General features: G+C 36.2%; 6 protein-coding genes across 7 annotated transcripts; 1 reads left to right on the plus strand and 5 right to left on the minus strand.

Annotated features, from left to right (window-relative positions):
- Positions 1-2,458, minus strand: LOC111829497. The gene is made up of 6 exons (XM_023778621.1): positions 1,593-2,458; positions 1,462-1,513; positions 804-1,383; positions 408-717; positions 231-316; positions 1-137 (listed from the first exon to the last, which is right to left on the minus strand). Coding segments are annotated over exons 1-6 (1,860 nt in total). The 5' UTR covers positions 2,424-2,458; the 3' UTR covers positions 1-136.
- A 1,255-nt stretch (positions 2,459-3,713) lies between these two features.
- Positions 3,714-5,216, minus strand: LOC17880531 (protein PHLOEM PROTEIN 2-LIKE A8). Its single transcript, XM_023779573.1, has 5 exons — positions 4,676-5,216; positions 4,503-4,607; positions 4,293-4,407; positions 4,123-4,207; positions 3,714-4,048 (listed from the first exon to the last, which is right to left on the minus strand). Exons 1-5 carry the CDS (start codon positions 5,167-5,169, stop codon positions 3,894-3,896), a joined length of 954 nt encoding a protein of 317 aa, XP_023635341.1. The 5' UTR covers positions 5,170-5,216; the 3' UTR covers positions 3,714-3,893.
- Positions 5,217-6,464: 1,248 nt separating this feature from the next.
- On the minus strand, positions 6,465-7,951 carry LOC17879837 (disease resistance protein RPS4). Its single transcript, XM_006282904.2, has 5 exons — positions 7,458-7,951; positions 7,289-7,391; positions 7,083-7,208; positions 6,913-6,997; positions 6,465-6,834 (listed from the first exon to the last, which is right to left on the minus strand). Exons 1-5 carry the CDS (start codon positions 7,949-7,951, stop codon positions 6,542-6,544), a joined length of 1,101 nt encoding a protein of 366 aa, XP_006282966.1. The 3' UTR covers positions 6,465-6,541.
- Positions 7,952-8,456: 505 nt separating this feature from the next.
- LOC17877716 (probable cysteine protease RDL6) lies at positions 8,457-10,243 on the minus strand. Its single transcript, XM_006285088.2, has 4 exons — positions 9,787-10,243; positions 9,184-9,416; positions 8,942-9,085; positions 8,457-8,831 (listed from the first exon to the last, which is right to left on the minus strand). Exons 1-4 carry the CDS (start codon positions 10,241-10,243, stop codon positions 8,610-8,612), a joined length of 1,056 nt encoding a protein of 351 aa, XP_006285150.1. The 3' UTR covers positions 8,457-8,609.
- A 4,010-nt stretch (positions 10,244-14,253) lies between these two features.
- On the plus strand, positions 14,254-15,759 carry LOC17880123. The gene has a single exon (XM_023778769.1). The coding sequence runs from the start codon at positions 14,527-14,529 to the stop codon at positions 15,721-15,723; it is 1,197 nt and encodes a 398-aa protein (XP_023634537.1). The 5' UTR covers positions 14,254-14,526; the 3' UTR covers positions 15,724-15,759.
- On the minus strand, positions 15,739-21,849 carry LOC17879609 (RRP12-like protein). Of its 2 annotated transcripts, none has more exons than XM_023778767.1 (18): positions 21,319-21,849; positions 20,502-21,048; positions 20,136-20,393; positions 19,943-20,034; positions 19,463-19,673; positions 19,054-19,235; positions 18,745-18,969; positions 18,154-18,335; positions 17,879-17,972; positions 17,749-17,805; positions 17,522-17,656; positions 17,284-17,352; positions 17,065-17,178; positions 16,817-16,978; positions 16,595-16,723; positions 16,406-16,507; positions 16,254-16,315; positions 15,739-16,147 (listed from the first exon to the last, which is right to left on the minus strand). In XM_023778767.1, exons 1-18 carry the CDS (start codon positions 21,826-21,828, stop codon positions 15,898-15,900), a joined length of 3,381 nt encoding a protein of 1,126 aa, XP_023634535.1. In that variant the 5' UTR covers positions 21,829-21,849; the 3' UTR covers positions 15,739-15,897. The 2 variants fall into 2 exon arrangements, with proteins under 2 accessions (XP_023634535.1, XP_023634536.1); XM_023778768.1 differs by having other exon boundaries at positions 20,502-21,043; positions 21,319-21,473.
- Between the last annotated feature and the right edge of the window lie 2,415 nt (positions 21,850-24,264).

Raw genomic sequence — 24,264 nt, forward strand, 5'->3', positions numbered from 1 at the left:
AATTTTCATACCTGTTCATATACTTGATTATTGGAGGGAAAAAAACAAAACAGAGGTTTAACTTGAGACCCAAGTAACCAAAGACGTGTTTTATGAGCGTCCTGTCTCCAACTAAATCCATCGCAAAACATGTGTTTCTGCCAAAATTGTATCATCTGTTAATTTCATAATACGACGAAGTATGTATACTTAAATCTTATCGATTATTTAATGTGGTAGGTATATCAGACCATTGCTGAGATTGATAGGACTCTAATGCCAAGGCCAGAGAAGGGTCATCAAATTGGATTCCACCAGAAGGGTTCACAGCAAAATCCTGAAAAGAGATAATAATTTAAGAAAGTCATGAGAAGCCACAAAAAAAGTTGCTTGAGATTAAGAGAAGAAAATTAGGATTGGAGAGAAACCTCTGTAAGGGATTTGAACGAGTAAGAACTCAGATATCGGACAAGATTTTCATGAGAACTCAGTTTGAGGAACACTAGATTAGAGTGTCCTTTAAGCCTCAGAACTACAAGACCATTGTGGGTATCTGTGAGGCCTTCAAAATCTGTAATGTCACGGTTTATAGCATGTAAAAACGAAGTTTGGGAGTAGAATAAGGCAGCATCAATGTTATTTACAACTGTTGTTGCTGCTCTTGTCTCCCGTGTCTCTTTAGAGACAAACAGTTTCTTGACCTTGGTCACGATATCACTGACGAACACGTCATCAGTGCTGCAAGAAAGATATCCCAGTAGTGAGGCAATGGACAAGATCCTAGTTCATAGAAACAACACATACACATGTAGATAGTTTTATACCTAAGTTTATAGCTCAGACCCTGTCTTGAGGCAATGGACGAGATGGCGTCTCTCCATCCCCAGATTTTAGCTTCGGTATCAAGCACAGACTTATCATCTCTCGTCTTGATGTTATTACGCACTTCGTTCTCTATCTTGAGAAGCCTGTTATGGAACCATCCTTTCAGTTTCCCAACTTGTTCATCCTTCAAGCCGTAAAAAACAGGGAAGGCATCGATTGATCCTGCGTCCATCAGTTTCTTGATCTCAACGAGCTCATCAAGACAATTTTCTGACTTAGGGTACTTATTTGAGAAGAACACTACTGCAACCCCTGACTCTTCGGTCCTGCTCTTCGTCTCATCCTCTGAATCCACTTCTATCTGGTTCTTTTCCAATTCTCCTTTCAAAGAGGTCACTAGGAACTTTCCGAGATGGTTTTCTCCAAGACTCATGAACACTCTTCGAGGTGGAGGGTCTATTTTTATTTCACTACGTTTCAGTATGTTACATAAGAATGACAAGCAGGACAAAACACCATTCGAGTAGCTAAATTCGTGATTACGCAGATTATCATTACTCTCTACCACATTTTTGCTATCTGCCAATTTTAAACCAGAGGGGATTAAGGACTGAACATGTAAAAGAGTAGCTTTTAAGCTGACAATATGATTGTTACCAGGCAGTTCTTGAGGTTTCTTAGGTAGAAAGATACGGTTCAAAGTGAAAACCTACAGAGCAATAATACAAATTAACATTGCTATAAAAAAACTTCAGAGAAAAAGATTTTGAGGGGTTTAGGAAACTAACATGATTGTAGTATTCTAGAGAACCTAACAACACCAAAAGAATCCTTCTAGATTGAACTAGCTCGAGCAGTCGCCGAATAACTACAGGATTCTTAAGAGAGATCAGGTCAAGAAACACGAGACGATCTATGCTGACCTGGGAAACGATGCCATTGACATCATAAAGATCAGATCTCTCAAGGTTTAGAGCTTGTACCAACGACGTTACTTCTTCATGAGGATGTATCCGATGCTTCTTTATGATTGTAAGACCATTTTTTGGAGATTTAGTATCAGCTAACATTTTCTTGACCTGGACCACAATATCATTAACGAAATCAGCATCACACTTATGATCATAAGTCAACCCCATTACTCCACCTATGGAGACTAAAGCTTGCCTCCATCCCCAAATCATAGCCTCTGTTTCAAGTATTGACCTAGTGTTTCTCCGGTCAACCTTTTTGCGAGCGGCATGCTCAGTCTTGAGGAGGGTATTACCGAAGGGACCAGTCTGGCTCTTGACGGACCAAGCTTTCACTTTGTAGAATATTGGAAAGGGGACAAGATTTCCTTTGTCCATCTGCTTCTTGATCTCAACGAGCTCGTCTAAGCACCAGAGGGACTCGGGGTACTTGTCTGAGAAGATGACTAGTGCGATACTTGACTCTCTGATTCGTTCGAAAAGTGTTGTGATTGGTCTCCCTCTAGTCTCGTCCTCGTCTATGTAAACGTTGATTCCCCTGTTCTCTTCTAGTTTTGGCTTTAGAAAGCTCACCAGGTTTTTTCTTAGAGCTTTACCCCTGAAATTGATGAACACTTGAGGCTTCTGAGACTCGGAAGAGTTCATCATTATTTTTGTTATGTTTGCAATATGAATTTTGAAGACTGAAGAGTTTACACAGAGCTTGGTTGTACAAAGAGAAGGTGTATTGTATTATGTGTTTTGGATTGTAAACTATGGAAAGTCAAAGCACCCATATGTGTCTTCTTGAAGTTTACGTAATTTTTTATTACCAAATGTCTAGATTGGGTCATACGTGCACATGGGTCCATTTATGTGGAAGTAACTCTGCCGGATTCACAAACATTTCAAACAAAAAGAAAATTTCATAAACATTAGTTTTGATATATATAACACCAAACAGTTCTTCTATTAGATATAGCCTAAAAGGTTGGAGAGTGACAGAAGAAAAAAAACAAAAGTCAAACAAATAATGAAGGTCTCATTTGCTAGAATATTACGTTCAAAACAAAAATATAATCATGCAATAGTTGTTTTATCTTATTAAAAATCTGATCTAGTTTGTGGTGTGCTAAATATAAATAAAGTAATCTCACAATGCAAAGAAGTTAGTAGAGACAACAACTATTAAAATCATAAACTAAAACAAAACATAATCAATTCATCACTTCAGATTAACTTATCATTAAGTAATATATTAGTTTTGAGAGTGATAGGGAAAAGTCTTCCAAATAAAGTTTCTACTTACTAAAGCTTAGCTAATGTTTATTAATGCTAAAAAGTATTTCCATTATTGGCATTGATAATGTTACGTAGTTAAACTGGGACTCCAAACACGACTAAACACACTTTGACTCGATAAAATATATAAGAGAACCTGATAACCAAAATCACGGTCAAAATTGAAAATTTGTGACAATTTGCCAAAAAAAAAGTCGCATCAAAAACTAGTTTTAAAAATTGTCTCTCAATTTGAAAACTCGTGGATTTGAGATTCTAGAATCATGTAACATGTGTGTATGATCATGTTAACGTGGCGATAAAAAAAAAAGACCATGTTAAGGTTATCATACTACTACCAAGTCACGTTGCAATTCGGTGTTACTCATACTAGATTGATCCAATAACATCAATCTTTCGACTTATCTGCGCAAGATTGGATCATCTATCATATCTCACTACTTAGTTACGTCTCTTTCAACCTCTACCTCTAGAATTCTACATTTGCAACTTCTTCTGTTTAAGTCTCCAAAGTCAAATTTTCCTTATTCTTCTTTCTTGCTCTGCTAATGCTCTGTAAACCCCCAAAACAATTTGCCTTTTGGATAGTAATGATTTTACTGATATATGAACTAGAAAGAAAGAGAACTCTAAAAAAAAAAAAAAAAAAAAAAAAGAATCTCAGCTGACTAATTAGGCAACAAACTATCTTTTCTTAATGGACTTTCTTCCACGTAAAATCAATATGAGTACTAGCTCAAGACGGCAGAAAAAACTCTCTTGCTTAAGAAACAAGTAGACCTAAAACAGACGCTTAGTTACTTGCATCAGAAGGTTCATGCCCGCAATTCTTTTGGATCATCTTTTGCTCCGCATCATGTAAGATACAAACAAAGCTCCAAACAGTAACGCAGAGACCAAATGCAAGTTGTGCCACCCCTTTATTTGTTTCGGGACAGTATTGGCGAGGCTCAGTTGATTCTCGTTCTGCTTTGGAACCATGAGCGCTTCAACTGTGGATTTTAAAGTCAAGTTGTTAGTAAAGTATTCAAATGAAATGCAGGTTTATGCAATGATCTGAGCTTACAAGGAAATGGGCCATATTGATCTCTATGGTCAAGATCTGAGGCGGTGCGTCTAAGAGTAGGAGATGAAGGCTTCAAATCAATTCTCTGTCAGTCACGCCATAAGCATAGTTATCAGGAACTGATGAAGATTATAGACAGCGAAAAAGAAAACAAATTCTTAGAGAGAGACCTTGTTGTGATACTCAGGATTATAACTCAATCTCAGAGCTTCCAAGCTCTTTGAACGATGGAGCTGGATTTTTATGTTTAACTGACTGACATTATAAATAACCTGAGTTAGTTGTCTTTCCAGTCCTAGTGATGCTGCAATAATAAAGAGGTTTAACTACCAATGTCTGCTTCAAGGCAAAGACTACTCATGTAAAAGAACTAAGAACACACCTCAGTAGTTTCTATAGTATCGTTACGCCCTTCCTCTGTTGCAATATTGGCTAAATTCATATTAACCTTTTCAACGACTTTCTCCACGAAAGCCAACTCAGGACTACAAAAGAAACAGTTTAAGTTAAAGATGTAATTAACCAAACACTTTGGTCATGTTCCAAATCAAACCTTTTTCTGTCATAAGTCAAACCAGCCATTCCAGTGACGATCTTCAAAGCTTTCTTCCATCTCTTGATCCTGGAATTAATACTCTTAATCTTCTTCTTATTGACTTCTTCAGCAAGCAAAGATTTTTGCAAAGCCAGAAACTTTTCTCCAAACTTGCCGCTCTGTTTCTTAACGCTCGAAACCTTCACCTTATGGAAGATTGGTATGACTGCGTTGAGCTTCTCCGTCTCTATGCATTTCTTGATCATCACCAGCTCGTCCAAACACCAAACTGACTCCGCATAGCTCTTTGAGAAGATCACAATCGCGATCCTTGACTTCTTGATGTGGTCGAAGAGGTTCTCGAGCCGTTGACCAGTCACATTGTCGTCGGTGAACACATTCACATTGCCATCAGCCAGCTTGCTTTTGAGATGAGTTAGCAATCCGTTCCGCTCGTCTTTTCCCCGGAAACTGATGAACACTTGATCCTTAGTGTAATTCGTAATCGCCATATTAAACAATGTAGTTTTGATCTCTATATGCTTTGTTAGAGATAATACTAAAATGTGCGAGTGATAAAATTAATTTTAACCAAAGGGTCTAATCTATACTTACACTAGTAACCTTGGTTACTTAAATAGTAAATCAAAATTTATCCATTAAACATTGACTCGCCTCACATTACGCGTTTCACCATCTAACTTTCTTGGAAACACCAATTCTATGATTTTTTTTTTTTCTCACTACTAAGAAAATATGTAATTAGGTTGGACAGTAGAGAGTACACGTGCTATATCTATCCTTGACTGTTTTATATCCTAGTCAAAGAACCTAACGTGGAAGAGAAGATGAAGTAAAATTGATTTCGGTGAGCATTATAATGTCACTGCCAACAATGTAAAACATTTCAGATATTTGTCTTCATCTTGCATTTCCAAATGCTAAATTATACAAATTAGGTTCTATTGCTTAATAAACTAGTGATGACATTTTTTTGTCAACACAAGATTTTTGTCTTTATGCAGGAAAATTACATAATAGAAGAATCATTTCATGCTTCATAGATATTTAATATGGAGTCTTTGGTCTTTTGGTCATAAACAAATACTAATATAGTAAACCACAAGTCTTTTCGTATCTTGCATCTTTTTTGTCAACCAATCTTTCATTGTCTTTATTCATTTTCGCTAAATGATTTATATTATATGATAACGCGGTCCACAAATGCGTATCACATAATCAATTTGTTTGCTTAACTGGGGAATTAAACTTAGTCTTATGATAACACGGTCCACAAATAAGTCTTAGAGATTCCATGGTACAAGCAAAGACAGTGATTTAAAAACATCAGATTTTAGTGTTGATGTGTTTTAATTTCTGTAACCGCGATGTCAAGAAGATATCATACACAAAATAACATGTTTGGTAATGAATAACAGAGGCTTTTGTTAAGACACAAGTAAAAGAAACAACAAGCTGCTTGCAACGCAAGGTTCACATCAGCAATTCCTCGAGATCCTATTTTGCTTGATTCAGAATACAGCTCATTCAGAATGTAACACTTCCTTATGATAATATTGTTGAGTTACGACCATATTTTGACTCGTGTCCAGAAGAATGATCCAGGAATTGAATAATATATAGTTCACAACTTTGATTAGTGTCTTTCAAGTTCAACCTCTCTACTCTAGTATTCTCCATTTGAGTATGTTAGTATGTCTTCAAAATAAAATCAAAACTCCTTATAAGTATATGTAGGATTCTAATAGTAAACTCAAAATTTTTACCCTTTTATTATTTGATATTTCTACATCAATGTAAAATCAGTATGAGTGCAAATCTCAAGACGGCAGAACAAAGGATTTTGCTTGAGAAACAAGTCAACTAAAACAGGTTCGCAGTTGCTTGCAACGGAAGGTTCAGTTCTGCGGTTCCTTTAGATCGTCTTTTCCTCCGCACCATGTAAGACACAAACAGAGCTCCCACCAACAAAGCTGATATGAAAGGCAAGTTGGGCCACCTCTTCTTTTTTTCCGGGACATTTTCAATGCTCTGTTGATTCTCGACCTGCTCTTGAACCTTGACCGCTTCAACTGTGGATATCTCGGCCTGCTCTTGAGCCATGACTGCGTCAACTGTGGGTATCTCAGCGTTCTTTTGAACCATGACCCTTTCAACTGTGTATTTAAAGTCAAGTTGTTAATTAGTCAACATTCTGATGACATATGAAGGTCTATGTCATGATCTGAACTTACAAGGAGAAAGGCCAACTTGATCTCTATAGTCAAGATCTGAGACGGTGCGTCTAATAGCACGAGACAAAGGCTTCAAATCATTACTCTGTGAGTCACACCATAAGCATATTCATCAGAAATTTATGACCTGTACAGAAAAACAAAACAAAAAAAACTCTTAAGACAGAGACCTCGGTGTCCCCTTCAGGATTATAGCTCGGACTCAGAACTCCCAAGCTCTTTGAACGATGATGCTGGATAATGTTTAACTGATGGACATTATAAATAATGTGGTTTGATTGATTTCCTAGTGATGTCTGCAATATATAGAGAGAATTAGCCACCATGTCTGCTTTAATGCAAAACCTAGTTATGTAAAGAAACTAAGAACACACACCTTACTAGTTCCTGGAGTAGTATTACGCCCTTCCCCTGCTGCAATATTGGCTAGATTTATATTAACTTTTTCAACGACTTTGTCCACGAAAGCCAATTCAGGACTGCAAAATAAACAGTTTAGATTTTAGATGTAATTAGCTGAACACTTTGGTCATGCCCTATCATACCTATTATTGTCATAAGTCAATCCAGCCATCCCAGTGACGATCTCTAACGCTTTTCTCCATTTCTTGATCTTGGAATTAATACGCCTAATCTTCTTCGCGGTGACTTCTTTAGCAAGCAAAGAGTTTTGCAAAGCCAGAAACTTTTCCCCAAAGATTCCGCTCTGTTCCCTAACGCTTGAAACCTGCACCTTATGGAAGATTGGTATGACTGCACTAAGCTTCTCCGTCTCCAAACATTTCTTAATCTCCACAAGCTCTTCCAAACACCAGTGTGACTCAGCGTAGTTCTCGGAGAAGATCACAATCGCGATCCTAGAGTTTCGGATGTGTCCGAAGAGATTCTGGAGCGGCTGTCCTGTCACATTGTCGTCCGTGAACACATTCACATTGCCATCAATCAACTTCTGTTTGAGATGAGTTAAGAATCCGAAACGCTCGTCTCTTCCCCGGAAACTGATGAACACTTGATCCTTTTTGTAACTCGTGTTCTCCATCTGAAACACAGTAGTTTGGTTCTCTGTTTGCTTGCTAAAGAGAATACAAAAGTTTGAGAGATATAGAAAAGTCAACCGAACAATCAAGGGTCAGTACGTACTAACGGGGTTTTTAATACAACTAATCTTTGGTTAATTATACGTAATTGATTTTTTAATACCAACTAAAAGCTTTGACCCGCCCTCACATAAATAACATTACGCGTTTCACCAATCACCATCTAACTTTCCTAGAAAACACCAATTTTTATATGAATTTTATCTCACTATTAAGGAATATATATATATGTAATTCAGTTGGACAATAAAATGGTACACCTGTTATCCTTTCTGTTCTATATCCTATACTCAAACAACCTAACATGGGAGAGTAAACTACTAGGTAGCAAAATATTTAAAAATCATTTAGGTGAGCATCATAGAATCATTTCCAATTTATCGTTGTAGGCGGTAAAATTATAAATATTTATAGTATAGTATATATTAAAATGATAACACGGTCAAATAATCCAGGTAACGCGAAAGTTAAAACATTAATATGAATAAAACATCTATTTTTTTTTTCCAGGCACTCATTATTTTAGTTTCCTTTCAAAGTGCTAGGAAAAATTCTTTAGACATATACTCAAACAAACACATGATTACTACTCATCATGCCTTAAGTAGCCGGATTCTTGATAGGGTATGAAGCAACCATCGCAATCCCACATACACCTGTTGGATTTTCAAAGTTACGAGCAATCTTAGCGTAGCCAGCCTCTCCCCACACCGTGCCCCATGAGTTTCTCACGATCCAGTAGTCTTGACCGTTCTCAGTACCATACCCGACGATAACAACTGCATGGTCAAGATCTGTCCCGCATGGTCCAGTATATATACCCTTAATGACATCACACATGGACCATACAAATTTTAATTAATGAATATCCTTGGATTCAAACACAAAAAAAAAGAAAAAGGATTTGAAAGGTATGAGCATAAATTATATACCGATTTGTAGAGCATAAACCCTTGGGACTTTTTGTCAATGGCGACACTCACAGGCTGGTGAGCAACTGCCTTTTGTAGGGAATTCTCGTTATTGGCTGGCACATCCTCGTAGCCATCAATTTTGATAACCTTTTTTGATGTATTCTGCAACCAAACGTACCCAAATATAATTATAATTAGCTACTGAAGTATATAAGCATTTATATGTGGGTGTTTAGTTACGGTAGCACTAATAGGTGAACCTGGTTGTGGTTACAGTAGCCTTGAACGGCCTGGTATGGATAATCTGACTGGTATTCAAGACCATTGTTATTGATAAGGAACTGAAAAGCTGAGTCCATTAAGCCTCCATTACAACCGTGGTTGTCGATGCTGCAGTCGACCAATTCTTGCTCGGACAATGAGATTAACTCTCCTGTAACGATCTTGTTTATACTTTCCACTGCTGCCACAGTGGAGAACGCCCAGCAGCTATCTTTTTTTTTAAAAAAAAAATGCGAAAATAATGATGAGTATATGTTAAGTTTTTATTGTGATCAAAATCTAATAATTTCACAAATAACTAGCACACCAAAAAAAAAACAAAAAAAAACAAAAACAAAAACAGACGTGTATGTAATAACCCAACTATACTATAAAGTATTCTAAAGGGACTAAATTTTAAGGTCACAAACTCGAATTCAATACTAGGAAAAAAAAACGCTAGATTGATCTATATATTAGTCTCGCACCAAGAAAAAAATATATAGAACAAAGGTTAGAATTGTTGATTAAGCCTATATATATATATTACCGTACGAGTTTTGGGTATATATATGAATGTTAATACAAGTAAAATTACTCACTGCAGCGTCCTTGGTCTTTAATCTCCGACACTGCACCTTTTTGCCTCCAGTCAACTGACTGAGGGAGCTGATCTTCGGCGAGTGGTACGTACCTATGAGTAACTCTGAGAGCCTTTTGTTTCTGTATAGGGCGACCAGAGAAAAGGTCTTGGTACTCTTGGACGGTTAGGTCGGCAAACTGAGTCAAACCAAGCCGGTAAGAGAGGTTCTTAGCATTGTGCTGATCAATGAAACGGAGGTTGTCCTTGAAGTTCTGAAAACGCTGTTCCTTATCTCCGAGGGCATTGGTGTAAGTCTTGCCGTGCTTGGACATCCACGTTTGGAAGATAAACCCAACCTCCTCGTTGCTCCGGAGACCGCCGGAAGTGACGGAAAGATCCATGGCCGAGGACGGCGGAAGAAGGAAAATTATCAAAAGAGAAAGGGTTATCATGCAAACAAGTCTAACAAAGCCCATTTGTATATTTTTTCTTAATGGTTACGAAATATTGCAAAATGAATAATGGGTTTTATAGTAGCTAATTGTACATATGTTCGTATATATATAAGGATTTTGTCCTGATCTTGAAATTCTTGGCCTAAAACCAATTCCATATCTCTTGTACACTTGTACCTAAAAAAGTAAAAATCAATACCATATATACAGATATACCCAAAATCTTGAGTCTATGTTTGGATTGTTTTCTATATACTATAAGTAAATACAAGGAGGTACCATTTTTTTGGTAACCTAAGGATTAGATTATGGTATTACTTGATACACCCTCAAACTATTGCCAAATCAGTAAATTGTAGCTTTCTTGTGCTGTCATTAGTAAATATAGTGGTTTCAAAATCAAGAAAAAAATAAATTACATTTTCTATATTTGTTATTAAATATCTTAATTAATTTTACATTTTAAAATATGTTAAATTGTATTAGATACATTCTAAATAATTTTTTATAGAAAAATATAAAATATGGTGGTCATAAAAATATAGCCATTATTATTATTTAAGAGATGCAACTCAATTGATGAGAATACGATTTGCAAAAGGAGTATCTTATATAAGATATTTAATTTGCAAATCTTAGGGTAATATACCCCTAAGATGCTTGCATTGAGGATGCTCTTATTTAACAAACCATCCTTAACATATTAATTTATTTTGATTTAAATTAAATCATCAAAAACCTATGAACCCTATTAAAACTTCCCTTTGGGATGCCCTTAAGAAGCTACCATTAAGGATCACTAAGGGCAAGGGCATCGGTTTGGGTCCCAAAAAAAAAGTTTTTTTTTCGATTTAAAAAGAAAACAAAAAACAAAAAACAAAAAATGATCAATTGCGGGCCACCACGTGTCAGTGGGACCCGCGAACAGAGAGAAACAAAACGCAGGACCGTCACGTTTGTGCGTACGTCCTTCATTTTTTTATTATTATTTAATTTTGTGTAAAATATTGGGTGGGACTGAAGCAAAGTACGCCAATAAACATGGTCTAAGTAAACTAGTAGGAAGTACAGTGTCTGTTGAAGAGTCGCCAAAATTCATGAGCCCGTTATTGATTTAGGCCTTGAATGGAAGGCTGATAAAAAGCATTTCTCCTGCAAACAGAGAGACTGTCCTGTTATATGAACCATTCGACACAAAATAAATATAGTGCATATCAAAAAAGAAAATATTATTAAAAAGTAATTGTTTTGCTAGCAGATAAAAATAAAAAGGATATTTGTACTGCATTATGAACATAAAAAAGTTGGAGATTTTGAGTGTTTTTGAAATGAACTGTTTTTAAATAAAAAATTAATAAAATTTGATCTACATTTAATATATTATATCTGTTTGATCCGCTTTTATTCTGCTAAATATGTTTGAACGGCTTGAATCTTGATTTCTGTTCTGCCCGATTTGCTCTTCCATTCGAAGTCTTAGTCCGACGCATCATAAAAAGATTTATCCAATTAAGTTCATAATCCCTAATCATTATCAACTTTTTACTGAATAAAGAAAGAATAAACACACATGCAGGTGCAGCCAATAACAAAAAAAAAAAGAAAAATGCACCTAAAACCTGATCAATTTGCCGTTATTCAGTGTATTTTTCTTTTGACTTTGACTACATCTGTATAGTGTTGTTATAATGGAACTATTATTAATGAAATCACTAATACTGCAATTTTTCGTTTTATCTATGAATCAAATTCCTCTTAAAATTTCCAAAAGAACGCGTTAAAATTCCTTTAAAGTGGTTGCCATGTGACGGCAGAAACAAAATTAGCAACCATACTAATAAAATAAATCTTCAAATATTGTCGCTTTTGATTGTTAAAATGCTTTTTATGACAATAATACCATGAATTATTCATTCTTATTATGTATTTTAGATCCAAGATATGATATTTTGATTATGCGCGTTATCTGTTGAACAGTGGAAGTATAAGAATACATATATATGGTTTAAAGTTTAATAAACTAATTAATTTTCGTAAACAAAAGCTAATGATCACTTTTCTTGCCACGGCATTCTCATCATTGCTCTCTAGTCTCTAGAGTCTTTTAGAGAAATAAAAAGGTGATTCAAGAAAATAGCTCTTTTCTTGTTGAAACAAGTAATACAAAATTGGTCCGACAATGTTATAGTATAAAACTGTAGTATATATCTATATATATATATATATATATATTCCTTTTATAACCGTCATTAACGGTTAGTTCAACTGACCAAGAACAAAGGTCTTAACACCCGTAATTGCCGCTTCGATTTATCTGACCGCATATCTCGCGAATTCATCAGGTGGAGTGGAGTCATACATATGTGTGCTGAATTCGAGATTTCGAATGAATAAAAAATTACATTGGTGCATCAGCCTCCTTGATTTTTTTACTAATAAATCTGCAAAAGCAGAAAGTGTATATGTGATATTTTCTCACAAATATAACCTTTTCTCTAGATTATATGTTACTTGACCTATGCATAAGTACTTTATGTGTAATGAATCGGTACAACACTACAACCTACAGTTATATTCACATTCTTCTTTTCTTATATATATATATAGTATTGTCAATTATAAGGCAATGTTGAAATTTGATACTAGATTACTGTAAAATGATAAAAAAACAAAAATTTGGAAGAAAGATTATACAAATGATTCTAACAGCTAAGAAAACAAGATAAGATAGCCACTTTTAGTCAAAGCATTCCCTTCTGTTCTCACTGCTTTGTACTTTGCATAGTTCTCACAAATATAACTTTTTCTCTAGATTATATGTTACTTGATCTATGCATAAGTACTTTATGTGTAATGAATTGGTACAACACTACAACCTACATTTATATTCACATTCTTCTTTTCTCATATATATATATAGTATTGTCAATTATAGGGCAATATTGAAATTTGATACTAGATTACTGTAAAATGATAAATTACCAAAAATTTAGAAGACAGATTATACAAATGATTCTAACAAAAGCTAAGAAAACAAGATAAGATAGCCACTTTTAGTCAAAGCATTCCCTTTTGTTCTCACTGCTTTGTACTTTGCATCAAATAAATTAGTAGTTCTCCCAAAAGATAAGCATCGTTAAAGGCCCAAAAAAAGAAAAAGAAAGACGAAAAAGACTGGTTTTACATAATAGATCTTATCATCTTGAGTTTCACTGCTAAACCTTATATATGCACAGTTCAATTATGTGGTTAGAAAAATTGCGGACGATGATTTGTATATCGGTGGCGGCTTCCTTAGAGATAGCGTGCCGTGAAATGCTTTCATATATGTCACATTCGACAAGACAAATACGTAGGTGTATGCACTTATGGTACTACGTAAATAGGTGACCGACAGAAAAATGCAAAGCTGTTCATTACCAGAAAATTAGAAATGTAAAGCTGGTTTGTGTAAACAATCCGTAATAGAGTGCCTTGTTACAGTGAGTCTTGCTTGTTACAGTTTATATCTCACATTGGAGAATCTTTGAAATGTCACTACTTGAGATTAACCGATAAGTTTTGGCATGCTCATAGCTATTAAGTTTGCCACATGCGAAATATAAAAAAAAAATCATGTCCACGAGACTTTTCTTTGGTGAAAACATAAATTACCAAATTAAATTCAAATCAATACAAATTAAAAATTATGTTATAAAGATGTATCTACCACTTTAGTGACAAGTACGTTAGAATATTAATGAACAATTTTTTTTTCTTTTGCATATGGTTCACCCTAACATGCTTTTTTCAATATTCAAATCTTTCTTTATTATTATTATTTGATTATTCGGATGATGAAACTAATCTAAAATTAAATCATTATGTCCGTATCATACGACTTAACGAATGTGACATCACCAATCAAATAAAATAAACATCAACTATATGTTTTCGAGAAATTTTGTTTTACAAATTGAGAACTAAATGATGTCACGAGGATGTAAAAATAGAAAAGGTCCTTAAACAGACCAAAAACGAATATTCTTCACTTCACGAGTCCCCAAAAATAACATAAAAACAAATATTAAAAAATAAACAAATTAAGAAAGAAAAAAAGAGTTAATGTCTTCTCTCTCCGACAAGACATGTTTAGCACCATTTCGGTTCCTTCCTTAATATCATCATCATCATCATCGCTTTTTTCATCTAAAATCCCAAAAAACCCCTTTTTTCTCCCATTCTTCAGAAAAATCTCTCCTTTATCTCCGGGAAGTTTCACTCACTGTAGCTTTTCTGATTCCATATCACACTCTACACGCTAAATGGCTCCGGCGACTGAGTGTCAAAGCTCATTCCTGAGTCGACTCAGCATCCGCCGCAACCAGATCGTCTCCATGGACGTTAATCACGAGCACGAGCTCGAAGAACTCGAGTATTTCCAAAAACACGTAGCTGAGCGTTTCTCTGAGTTAATACCATCTCCATCGTGTCCTCTTTCTTCCTCCTCCTCCTCCTCCGGCGTCGCGGCAGTATCTCAGCCGTCTGATCCGATTCTTTCGATCCCTTGGTTGGAGAATCTCCTCGATGTTTTCATGTCCTGTGAAGCTGAGTTCAAGGCGGTGTTGAGCATGACCCAGATCTCGAAATCGCCGTCTTTAGAAAGGGTTTTGCCGGAATTGCTTGATCGGATTTTAAAGGCGTTGGATTTATGTAACGCCGTTGTTAGCGGGATTGATTCCGTTAGACAGAGTCGACGTTTCGCGGAGATCGCTGTCACGGCGCTTAAACAACGGCCGTTATGTGACGGAAGCGTTCGTCGAGCTAAGCGTGCGTTAACTAGTCTCCTCGTTGGGTTAAACGCTGAGGAGAGGAGAGATAGGAGTAGTGGAGGAAGTGGCAGCAGTAACCAAAGAAGGACAACGTCACGGTCTTGGTCGTTTGGACCGCGCAGCAATGTCAGTGGAGGAGGATCATCTGGCCAAATTAGTAAGAATTGGTCTGCGACGAAGCAGATTCAGGCGATGGTTGCCAATCTGGTGCTGCCACGTGGAGCAGAAGCTTCTGGACCGGCAATGCCGGTTTACATAATGAGCAGTGTTATGGTTCTAGTGATGTGGTCGCTTGTGACGGCGGTTCCTTGTCAGACAAGCAGCGTTCTTGTGGCGCCATTGCCACTTCCGAAACACCAGAGTTGGGCTAGCGCATCTGTTTTTATTCAGGAGAGAATTGGTGAAGAGATTAAAAGGAAGCGTTGCGGTGGCGGTGGGTTGATGGAGGAGATGCAGAGGATGGAGAGGATTGGGATATCTTTACTTGAGTTCACGGAGAGGTTTAGGTTTCCGGCAGATGAAGAAGAGGAGATGGAAGTTGCGGAGAAGGTGGATGCGATGGAGGAGATTTGCAGGGAAATGGAAGTGGGATTGGATGATTTGCAGAGACAAATGAGGCAAGTGTTCCATAGATTGGTGAGAAGCAGGATAGAGATTGTTTCAGTGCTTGATCAAGCTTCTGCAATCTAATATGTAAATCATCAATAACAACAAAACCTTTTTCTATTCTTTGGCGATTTTTGGACTTAAAAACGAATCTTTCAAAAATCTTGATGTGTATAATCTACAAATCGTATACATACACACCAATGTTACTGTTTTTGGTATATGATAACTGCAAAACTCTATTGACTGAGATTAGATTCATGGTGCTTTCCTGAATCTGTTCTTCTGTGGCTTTCGTGTCTCTTTCCCTGACTTGTAATTGTTTCCAGAAGCCTCCCTATGTTTTCCGAAGCTTCTATTACCAGGGCGCTGTGGTCCTGTCCTACTTCCACTAATGTCGGAAGCAGGTGTGTGTTGTTGATGTGTTCTCTTCTGCCGTTTGAATTTGTTGCCGTCTTGTTTGGCTGTAGTTTCTGATGAAGCGTCTCTGTAATTTCTTTTCTGTTTCCTGTAAAAACGAACCAATTATTATGTATTCATATACTGAGCGAGCAATGGTTTAATTGGATGTGTTCGTGATCTCAGATTATAATTGCTGTTCTAAAGGATCTTACTCTCTGGATGTAGCCTGTGAATCATTGGTCTCTTCTTTGTCTTTTGATTTCCCCGAACGGTTCTGCACATTAAGATGAATGTTCCAAGATGATGCAAACGTTTCTTTCAATTTATTCAATTCTCAAGAAAATTTACATAGGGAGAGAGAGACCTCTAAAACTGTCTGGATGAAACTCTTGTGCTTGTCTGGTGTGGCTAATTGGACTGCGCGGGTGCCACACTTCCTTACCATAATCTCAACAATGATCGTTACCTAAATGCACAATTTTCACACGTTTTGAACAAGGAGATGAACTGAATTCACTAGGAACTAAAAGTCAAGCACTATTCTCATTATTACCTTTGTCTTAAAATAGTGTCTTGAAACAGACGACCAGGGGAGAATTTCGTATAAGAGGTTCTGCAGAAGATTCTGCAAGTCCTGGGCTTGCGATGTTGAAACTAAAACTTTCACAAAACCCAAAACAGCCTGGAGATACACGAAGACATATAAGAAAACCAAAGGTACATAATACTTTTACCAACAACATCTTGAGGTCTGATTGGTATAAGATGGACTTACTTTTATAATCTCAATGGATTTGGTGTGAAGCAACGATAAAACAGATGAAAGAAGCTCGGGTGACGACATGCAGATCTCAGGGTCTTTGTATATCAAAGCAGATAGTGCAGACACAGCTCCACTCCTTATGTGCGGCGACGATCCAGAAATATAACCCGTTATCTGAACAATCATGGATGCTGATTAGTAATTTGAGAGATAATGAAAAGAACTGAAGTTGTTATGGCGAGCTCATCTCATGTACTTACCATGTTAATCAATTTGGGACAAAGTTCCTCGCTGCTGATAGATGATAAATTTTTCAGGGTGGTATATACCATAACCAGTGCATCACATGCTGATTTTCTATGTTCTTCTTTCCCCTGTATATGCAAAGGCAAGATAAGGCACAAGAATGTCAATTTTGATGAGAAATTGTATTCTTTACCCGAAGTACCAACAAATAACAAAGCGAACAGCATGTTTACATCTTTAAGTGTCAGGATCACTTCGTTCAGAATTAGGAAAGCCTTCTCATTCTCCTCCTCGGTGCTTGACTACAAAATAAAAAGAGTAAACCATCGAGAATATCAGTAATTTTTTTCGCAAGGCAAGACCGAATTATACATTTTATAAAAAAATATCAGTAATTTTCTTCATAATGGATAGACTCCAGCAATAAATATCTACTTATATCAAGTTAGAATAAAAGTAAAAACTTTTAACCTGAATTCCATGAGCCATTAGAACGTGGAGACATGCAAATCGGCTTCTAGAAGATGCTGCATCCTCTGGATTTTTATGGCTGAGTAACATCTCTATCACCTCTACAAAATGAGATGAACAAAACCAACCGTGTTCCTGCACCAACAAGGGCAAAGTCTCATAAGCATGAGGAGCACCCAGTGAACAGTATAAGAGCTACTACAACAAGCTTTGATGAGGTAACCAACCTGAAGAACTCTGCTCAGAGTATCATATGCACCACAAAGATCAGCCTCATCGGTGGCCTAAATCCAAAACAGCTCATGGATCAGCCTCTACGTAGGAAAGTTCTCTAAGATCAAATAAGAAGAAACATACCTGAAAACTTTGACGAACAAGATTATAAATCAACTCAATAAGATCTTCCTTGGCTCCTTCAACAAATGAAGATGCAAGATCCAGCACAGCACTCCTGCAAGCAAATGTCATTGAAAAAGGTCATACGAGGTATAGGAGAGAGGAGATATAACTTGATAGACACATGGATGTCATGCTATTACTATGTCTAATGGTATTCAAAAAAATTAACAAGCTGGACAAGAGATTTTATGGCTTGAGTTTCATTATAAAAGTAAATATAACTTGAACTATACCTCTTTAACTGTGTCTTTGTGGCACCGCAGGTTTCTTTTTCTTCTTCGATTGAATCATTTGATTGATTGACCTTCTCTTCAGTCTCGCTTTCACCAGCAGGATCAAACTTATTTAGCAAAGAAATTAGAATCCTTTTCCTAACTGATGAATTAAGAGTGGAAGCTAAGGATCCAATTGCAGCCTGCCATTACAAGAACATTAACTATATAATATTTTCTACAGCGAATCAAAAGTTTAATCACTTAAGTTAAAAGACCACATAGACTTGTACTGAAGAAAATGACGGATATAGAAGCAAAAAATTATTTGACAAAAATATAAAATCACTGTAGGCATTAATTGAAGAAATCCTAATAGTAGTTTGAGTAACAAATACATTTGAGTTTTCTTCATGCCTATAAATATAGTTTCTGTGCGAATTGACTACCCTTTACCGCCTATGAGCAGACAAGCATTTGGAATCTAATCACACCAGAAATGCTATCTCCCCAGCAAAAAGTATTTGGAATGAGTAAAATGACCACAATGGAGGACCTGAAACCAATTTGTTATAAATCCGAAATGCAGAGAATAAGCAGAAAATTTTGTACCTTAAAGTCTGCACTGATCTCTGTGCCTGAAACAGTGAGTACATCAACAAGAGTCTGAAGCAACTGTGTCGAGCTTGATGCCAAAGCCTTCATGTTTTTAGCTGAAGATTTCTTTGAATAGTGGAATCCACTTTTCAGCTCTGTTGTTGCATCTTCACTTATGGCTTTTGCTTCTCCCATATCTGTACTGGGCTTAGGCATTCCTTTATTCTGATTTACAAGCATCTACACAAGGAAATTTTCAGTGAGATTGCCAAGTTGGCAGTTCACCACTTAACCCTAGCACTAATAGAATGCAAAGGAACTCACCTGTATAGAAAGAGCGACGGCTTCATGCATGAAAGATTTATTTTTAACAAATTTAACCATTAGTTTGGCTAACGATCCAAATTTTTGGGGGACATCAACTGGATAGTTACAAAAGGCAGGTAGCAGTCTCAGAAGTTCATGACTATAGGCCCGCAACTTTTTGCCGTGAGATGACTTTTTAGCTAGCATACAAGCATATAAATAAATGTTAGTGAAAAATTGCCAAGCACATAGAAATTATTAACTAATTGTGCCCTAGATGGTAACTATATTCTTGCATGATGTAAGACAAGTGGCAGAATAGAATATTAAGTCCTGATATGCAAACAAAACCAAGAGGACTAGAAGATAGGAAACGTCTGTTTGATCTAATGTAAATGAAATTCTTATTGTTGGCATAGATAAGTACCTCCTTTAGAAGCAAGCAACAGTGATTTTGCAAGCGGAACAATGTGGTCGACATAATACTCAAGAGATGCTCCAACAATATATTCTCTTAAGATTGGAATTAGCCAAGCATTTGTGCATGAGTGACTCTCAGTATGAAGAGTGATTGGAAGAAGTGTCAGTAGCCTTACTGGTCCCACTGCAACCACTGCAGACCCAATGCATTGCTGAAGCTGCAGATAATTCCAATCTAGTATAAATCAAATAGTATAGATAGACTCTTTATATCGTAAGAAACTGCAAACATAGATATATGATGAGAATCAAGATGTATTTTTTTTCTTAACCACGAAATACGATTGAATACACCATTGAGTATCAAAATCACTATTATCCACTGGGACATTCTACATTATTACTCACAACTTTCTGAGCCAGCCATATTCCTTAAATAAGAAACCAGTACCATAACTGAAACAGAATAGGCCCTTTAGTAACTTACATATTGTGAGCTAGAAGTGTCTCCAGTTGCATGTTTCATCAAGTCGGCAAGCTTTAATATGATATCCTTTGCAAGAATATATGAGAGCTCTCCTGAACCAATCGGAGATAGAATTGATATATTTCGCTAGGAAGATGTGTAGATAACATATTCAGGATGACAAAATATAACACCCGAGTGAAAGTACACTTACCAAGTTTCTCGATCAAAAGATTTATGACAGTTAAAATGTGATCCTTTGGATTTCCATCACATGAGTTCAGGGCAGTCTGAAAGACAGAGCATACACATCTTGCTGCATTTATATCTTCTCCACTGGTTACGTTATCCACATCTTCACCAGACAAGCTTTCATCGATCAGAAGTTTATTTTTATCGATGTGGCTACTGATCAAGTCTTTTAATATAACTGAGGCTTGGGATGCAACATCGTCCGTGGAAGTCAGAAGGCCTAAAGCATAGGAATTGAAAGTTGGAATTTATCATAACATATAAATAACTACAAGCACACAATGAAGAACAAAAGCGATACATGCTGAAAACTAGAACGGACACAAACCTGCCAATGACCTACAAACTAGTGGAAGTTTCCTTAGACATAATGTCGGTTCGACTGAGTAGGCTTTCTCCAAAGCACTTTTTAATAGGGTGGTCACATGAACGATCGTGTCAGCAGGATTCTTGTCGTGTAAAGATAAATAACTAGTCAAAGAAGTTACGAGTCCTTCTATCTCAGGAACAACAACTGTATCTTCTGAATTCTTGAAAATAGTGTCAATTGCTTTGAGAATTTGCCTAGTCAGCGGCGAAAACTGTGATCCCATAAGCTTGCAAAGTTCTGTAAAAACTCTAGAACTAACTTTCGCAGTGAGAAACGGAATTGTAGCACTCAGCACATTTAGCGCATGGGCAGCCTCTACGTTCTCGGCTTTCAATGTTAAGTTAACCTTAGAACCTTCCTCAATCTTTTTTGAGCTTAAGTCAGATAGAACAGGCATATATTCTTCAAGTAAAGCATAAACTGAATTACTTGCTTCCTTTAGAACAGTAGATGATCGGAGAGAACCAAATAACTTCTCCAAACACTCTTGAGCGCACCTTCTAACCTAACAGAGCAAACACACAAACCAAGATTGTCATCACAATATGATACATTGATACTTCTTTCAAAAATGAATTTCCGAAAAGATAGCAACACTAGCATGACTTCTCCGCCAGTAAACCCACGAATATAGAAATAAACGATTTCATAGCAACTGCAAAGCTCAAGACTTCAGCAGAACTAATCATGGAAATGGTCATTATAGATAGTAGTGATTCATTCCAGCAATTCTAAGAAGCAAAAGAGTGGGAAACACGAACCCAAAAGTAAATACCTTGGGACGTTTGTCAATGGCGAATTTGAGAAGTAAACCAAACCCAGTTTGAAGTGATTCCCAATCATCCAAATCACAGAAACCAATAAGCAAGGCTCCAATGCACTTCACACCAGCTCTCAAACTCGCAACACCTAATTTATTTCCTTCTCCATCAACTGAATTTACCAAAACAGCTACAGCATCTCGAGCCATAGTAGCTGAAATTTCTCCTGAAGGAACCAAAGGAACGACAATGGACAGGAATGTAAGCAAAGCAGAAATTGCCTCGGGATCCTCCGTAGAAGAATCCACAGAGGATATAGCAGCTGCGAAGAAAGCTGAAGGAGATGGCGGAAGTGACTCAGAGGTGAGAATAGAGCGCATAGCGACGGCGGTGGCGACGAGATGACGGTGTTGCGCGGCTGAGGACTTGCCGTAACGGTCCATAAGCTGTTGGGAAATATCAGTGTTGCCATCTTTGAAGGCAATTTCATCGTTTTCATCAGCTCTGTCTTCAAAGGCCGCCATAGCTCGAAGTTGAGATTTTGATTAGGGTTTAAGGAAGAAGAAGAATGACGTTGACGGAAAAAAAAAAACACGACTAAATAAACGACCGGGTATATATTAAACCGGGAGAATTCCGGTTTAATTCATCATGTCTAATTCTCGGTTTTACCGGTTAGATCCTTCGGTTTCGCTTCTAGTATGTCGCCTTTGGGGAATAATGATTTCATATGGCAAAATTGTAGTTAACCTTATCAACATAAAGTCTTTAGTAATCCAAGCAATTAGAAATAAGAAAGTTATTTTTATTTTTGTTTCCGTCAAAAAGAGATGTTATTAACTTTAACAATCGGTACAACGAAGTTGGAGAATACACAATGGCTAAGGCATAATAGGAGGAATTTACAATCAAACTTAGGAAGATGATGAGCTACGCTATTACAAGGTCATTTTGTACAAAACTGAACCGTATGGATAAGAATCTCGACATCCAATAATGTATATCCAGGAGAAGGTTTGCTATCGCACAATTGTTGAGGATCCATTGGATTATATGTATTATTGATTAAGACTTCACAATCTCCTTCAAAACATACTCATTAATTTGAAGCCTCGCATCTTTTAACTCTCAAATTCTTCATGTCTCTAGGATTTCAATACTATATATATATGTCAAAATATAACAATGTACTAGACTAAGAGTTTGTGACAATACTTGGATAGTTTGAAGAGTTTTTACACTATTGAATTGTTAGTTTGAATAGTCAGACGTACGAGAATAAAAACTTTTGATATGAGTTTGTGACAATACTTGGATACTGTCAAGAGTTTTTTTCCTATTAAATGTTAGACGAAAACCTTTTGATATTTTTTTTTGCATCGTCGGATGCAGAAAAAATGGTGTGGTTAAGATACGATTGTCATGAAATAAAGTCTTAAGTGTAGCCCAATTAACGTAGGCATATTGTAAACGCCATTGTTAATAGGTGATGGGCACAACAACGCGCAAGCTGTGTTATTTAGGGCACAACCTATATATAATTACAACCTATATATAAATTACACATACAAGTTGTTGAGAACTTAGCATTTTGGACCAGATTTTTAAGTTTATTGTTTTTATGCGCTTTTACATTAAATATCATCATTTTTCTCATCATCACTTTCAATTTTTATGGAAGTTATATATCCTATATTTTACTAAAAGTACCCAAAAAAAAAAAAAAATATCGATATCTTTAAACCAAAAGTGACCACTACCACTATCGGATTCGTTTAGTTTCCAACGGCAGTCACTTAATATCAATTTCTTTAATTTTCTTGTAGCGATCATCACTTTTTCAAATCGATATGGAGCCAACTCAAAATCAATGTAAATGTATAAGTCGTACCACAACATCAACGATTTTATAGGTTTTTAAGTACCATTAACAATGTCGTACGAGTTTGAATGGTGACCAAGATTTATAATATACTAGTTAGTACGTAGTTTATGTTGGTCTTGTAATTGTGCCATCATTCAGGTTTAAATTCGTATATATATTGCATATCTTCTGACAAAAAAAAAAATATTATTATGATAATATATGTTTTCTCTTAATTAGTACTTTCAATAATTTGATTATATAACAAATATATAAGTCCATTAATTAGTAATGACACGAAAACGCGTACGGAGACATGTCACATCAATTCAAATCTAAAGTAATTGAACACAATAGTTATATTGACTACCATATTGTATAATCAAAATCAATACTAACATATAACAATATCTTTAGTCGACCAAAAAGTTTATTATTGAGTGACAAAGTGATCTTATCACCACGTTAATACAAAAATGAAGTCGTGCATCGAGATGTACGACACTGCCTAACTTTGTACGGAACTAACTTGATTTCATTTTAATTATATGGTATAGACTCAACATATGTTTATATTAAAGTGTTAAGAGATATTTTGGATTTCAATGGTATCATAGTTTCTACCTTCCGGGGTTGCCTAAGACTTACGAAATTCACTAACCGATGATGACGGTTTAAGGAGATGCAATACAAATTTCCGTTGTTGATGTCCAATTCCATATGCATTTTTATGGCTATAACTTATATCAAATTTTAATATGATAGAATCAATAAAAATGATTTTGGCTTAGCTAAAAGATTATTAAAAAAAAAATCCATAGGCCATAACCCACAAAAAAGAAAAACTTAATTATATACGAGTGCTTAACCATAACCCTAAAGCTATCTTTAAACTTTGTTGGATCCAACTCTATGATGGAGGAGAGCCAGTTTCTGATTATACCGTCGATTTGGAAGATGAGAAGTGTTGAAGTCTTTGGGATATGTATTGCAACATTAATCTATCACAGAGTCTTTTCAGTGTTTCCGATAGCTGTAATTTGTTGCTTTTCACTCCATATGGCAACTGCATGGTTTCATTTTTGCTCTTCTTTTT

Source organism: Capsella rubella, unplaced genomic scaffold (genome assembly GCF_000375325.1).
Source record: "Capsella rubella cultivar Monte Gargano unplaced genomic scaffold, Caprub1_0 scaffold_7, whole genome shotgun sequence".
Lineage (NCBI taxonomy): Eukaryota > Viridiplantae > Streptophyta > Magnoliopsida > Brassicales > Brassicaceae > Capsella > Capsella rubella.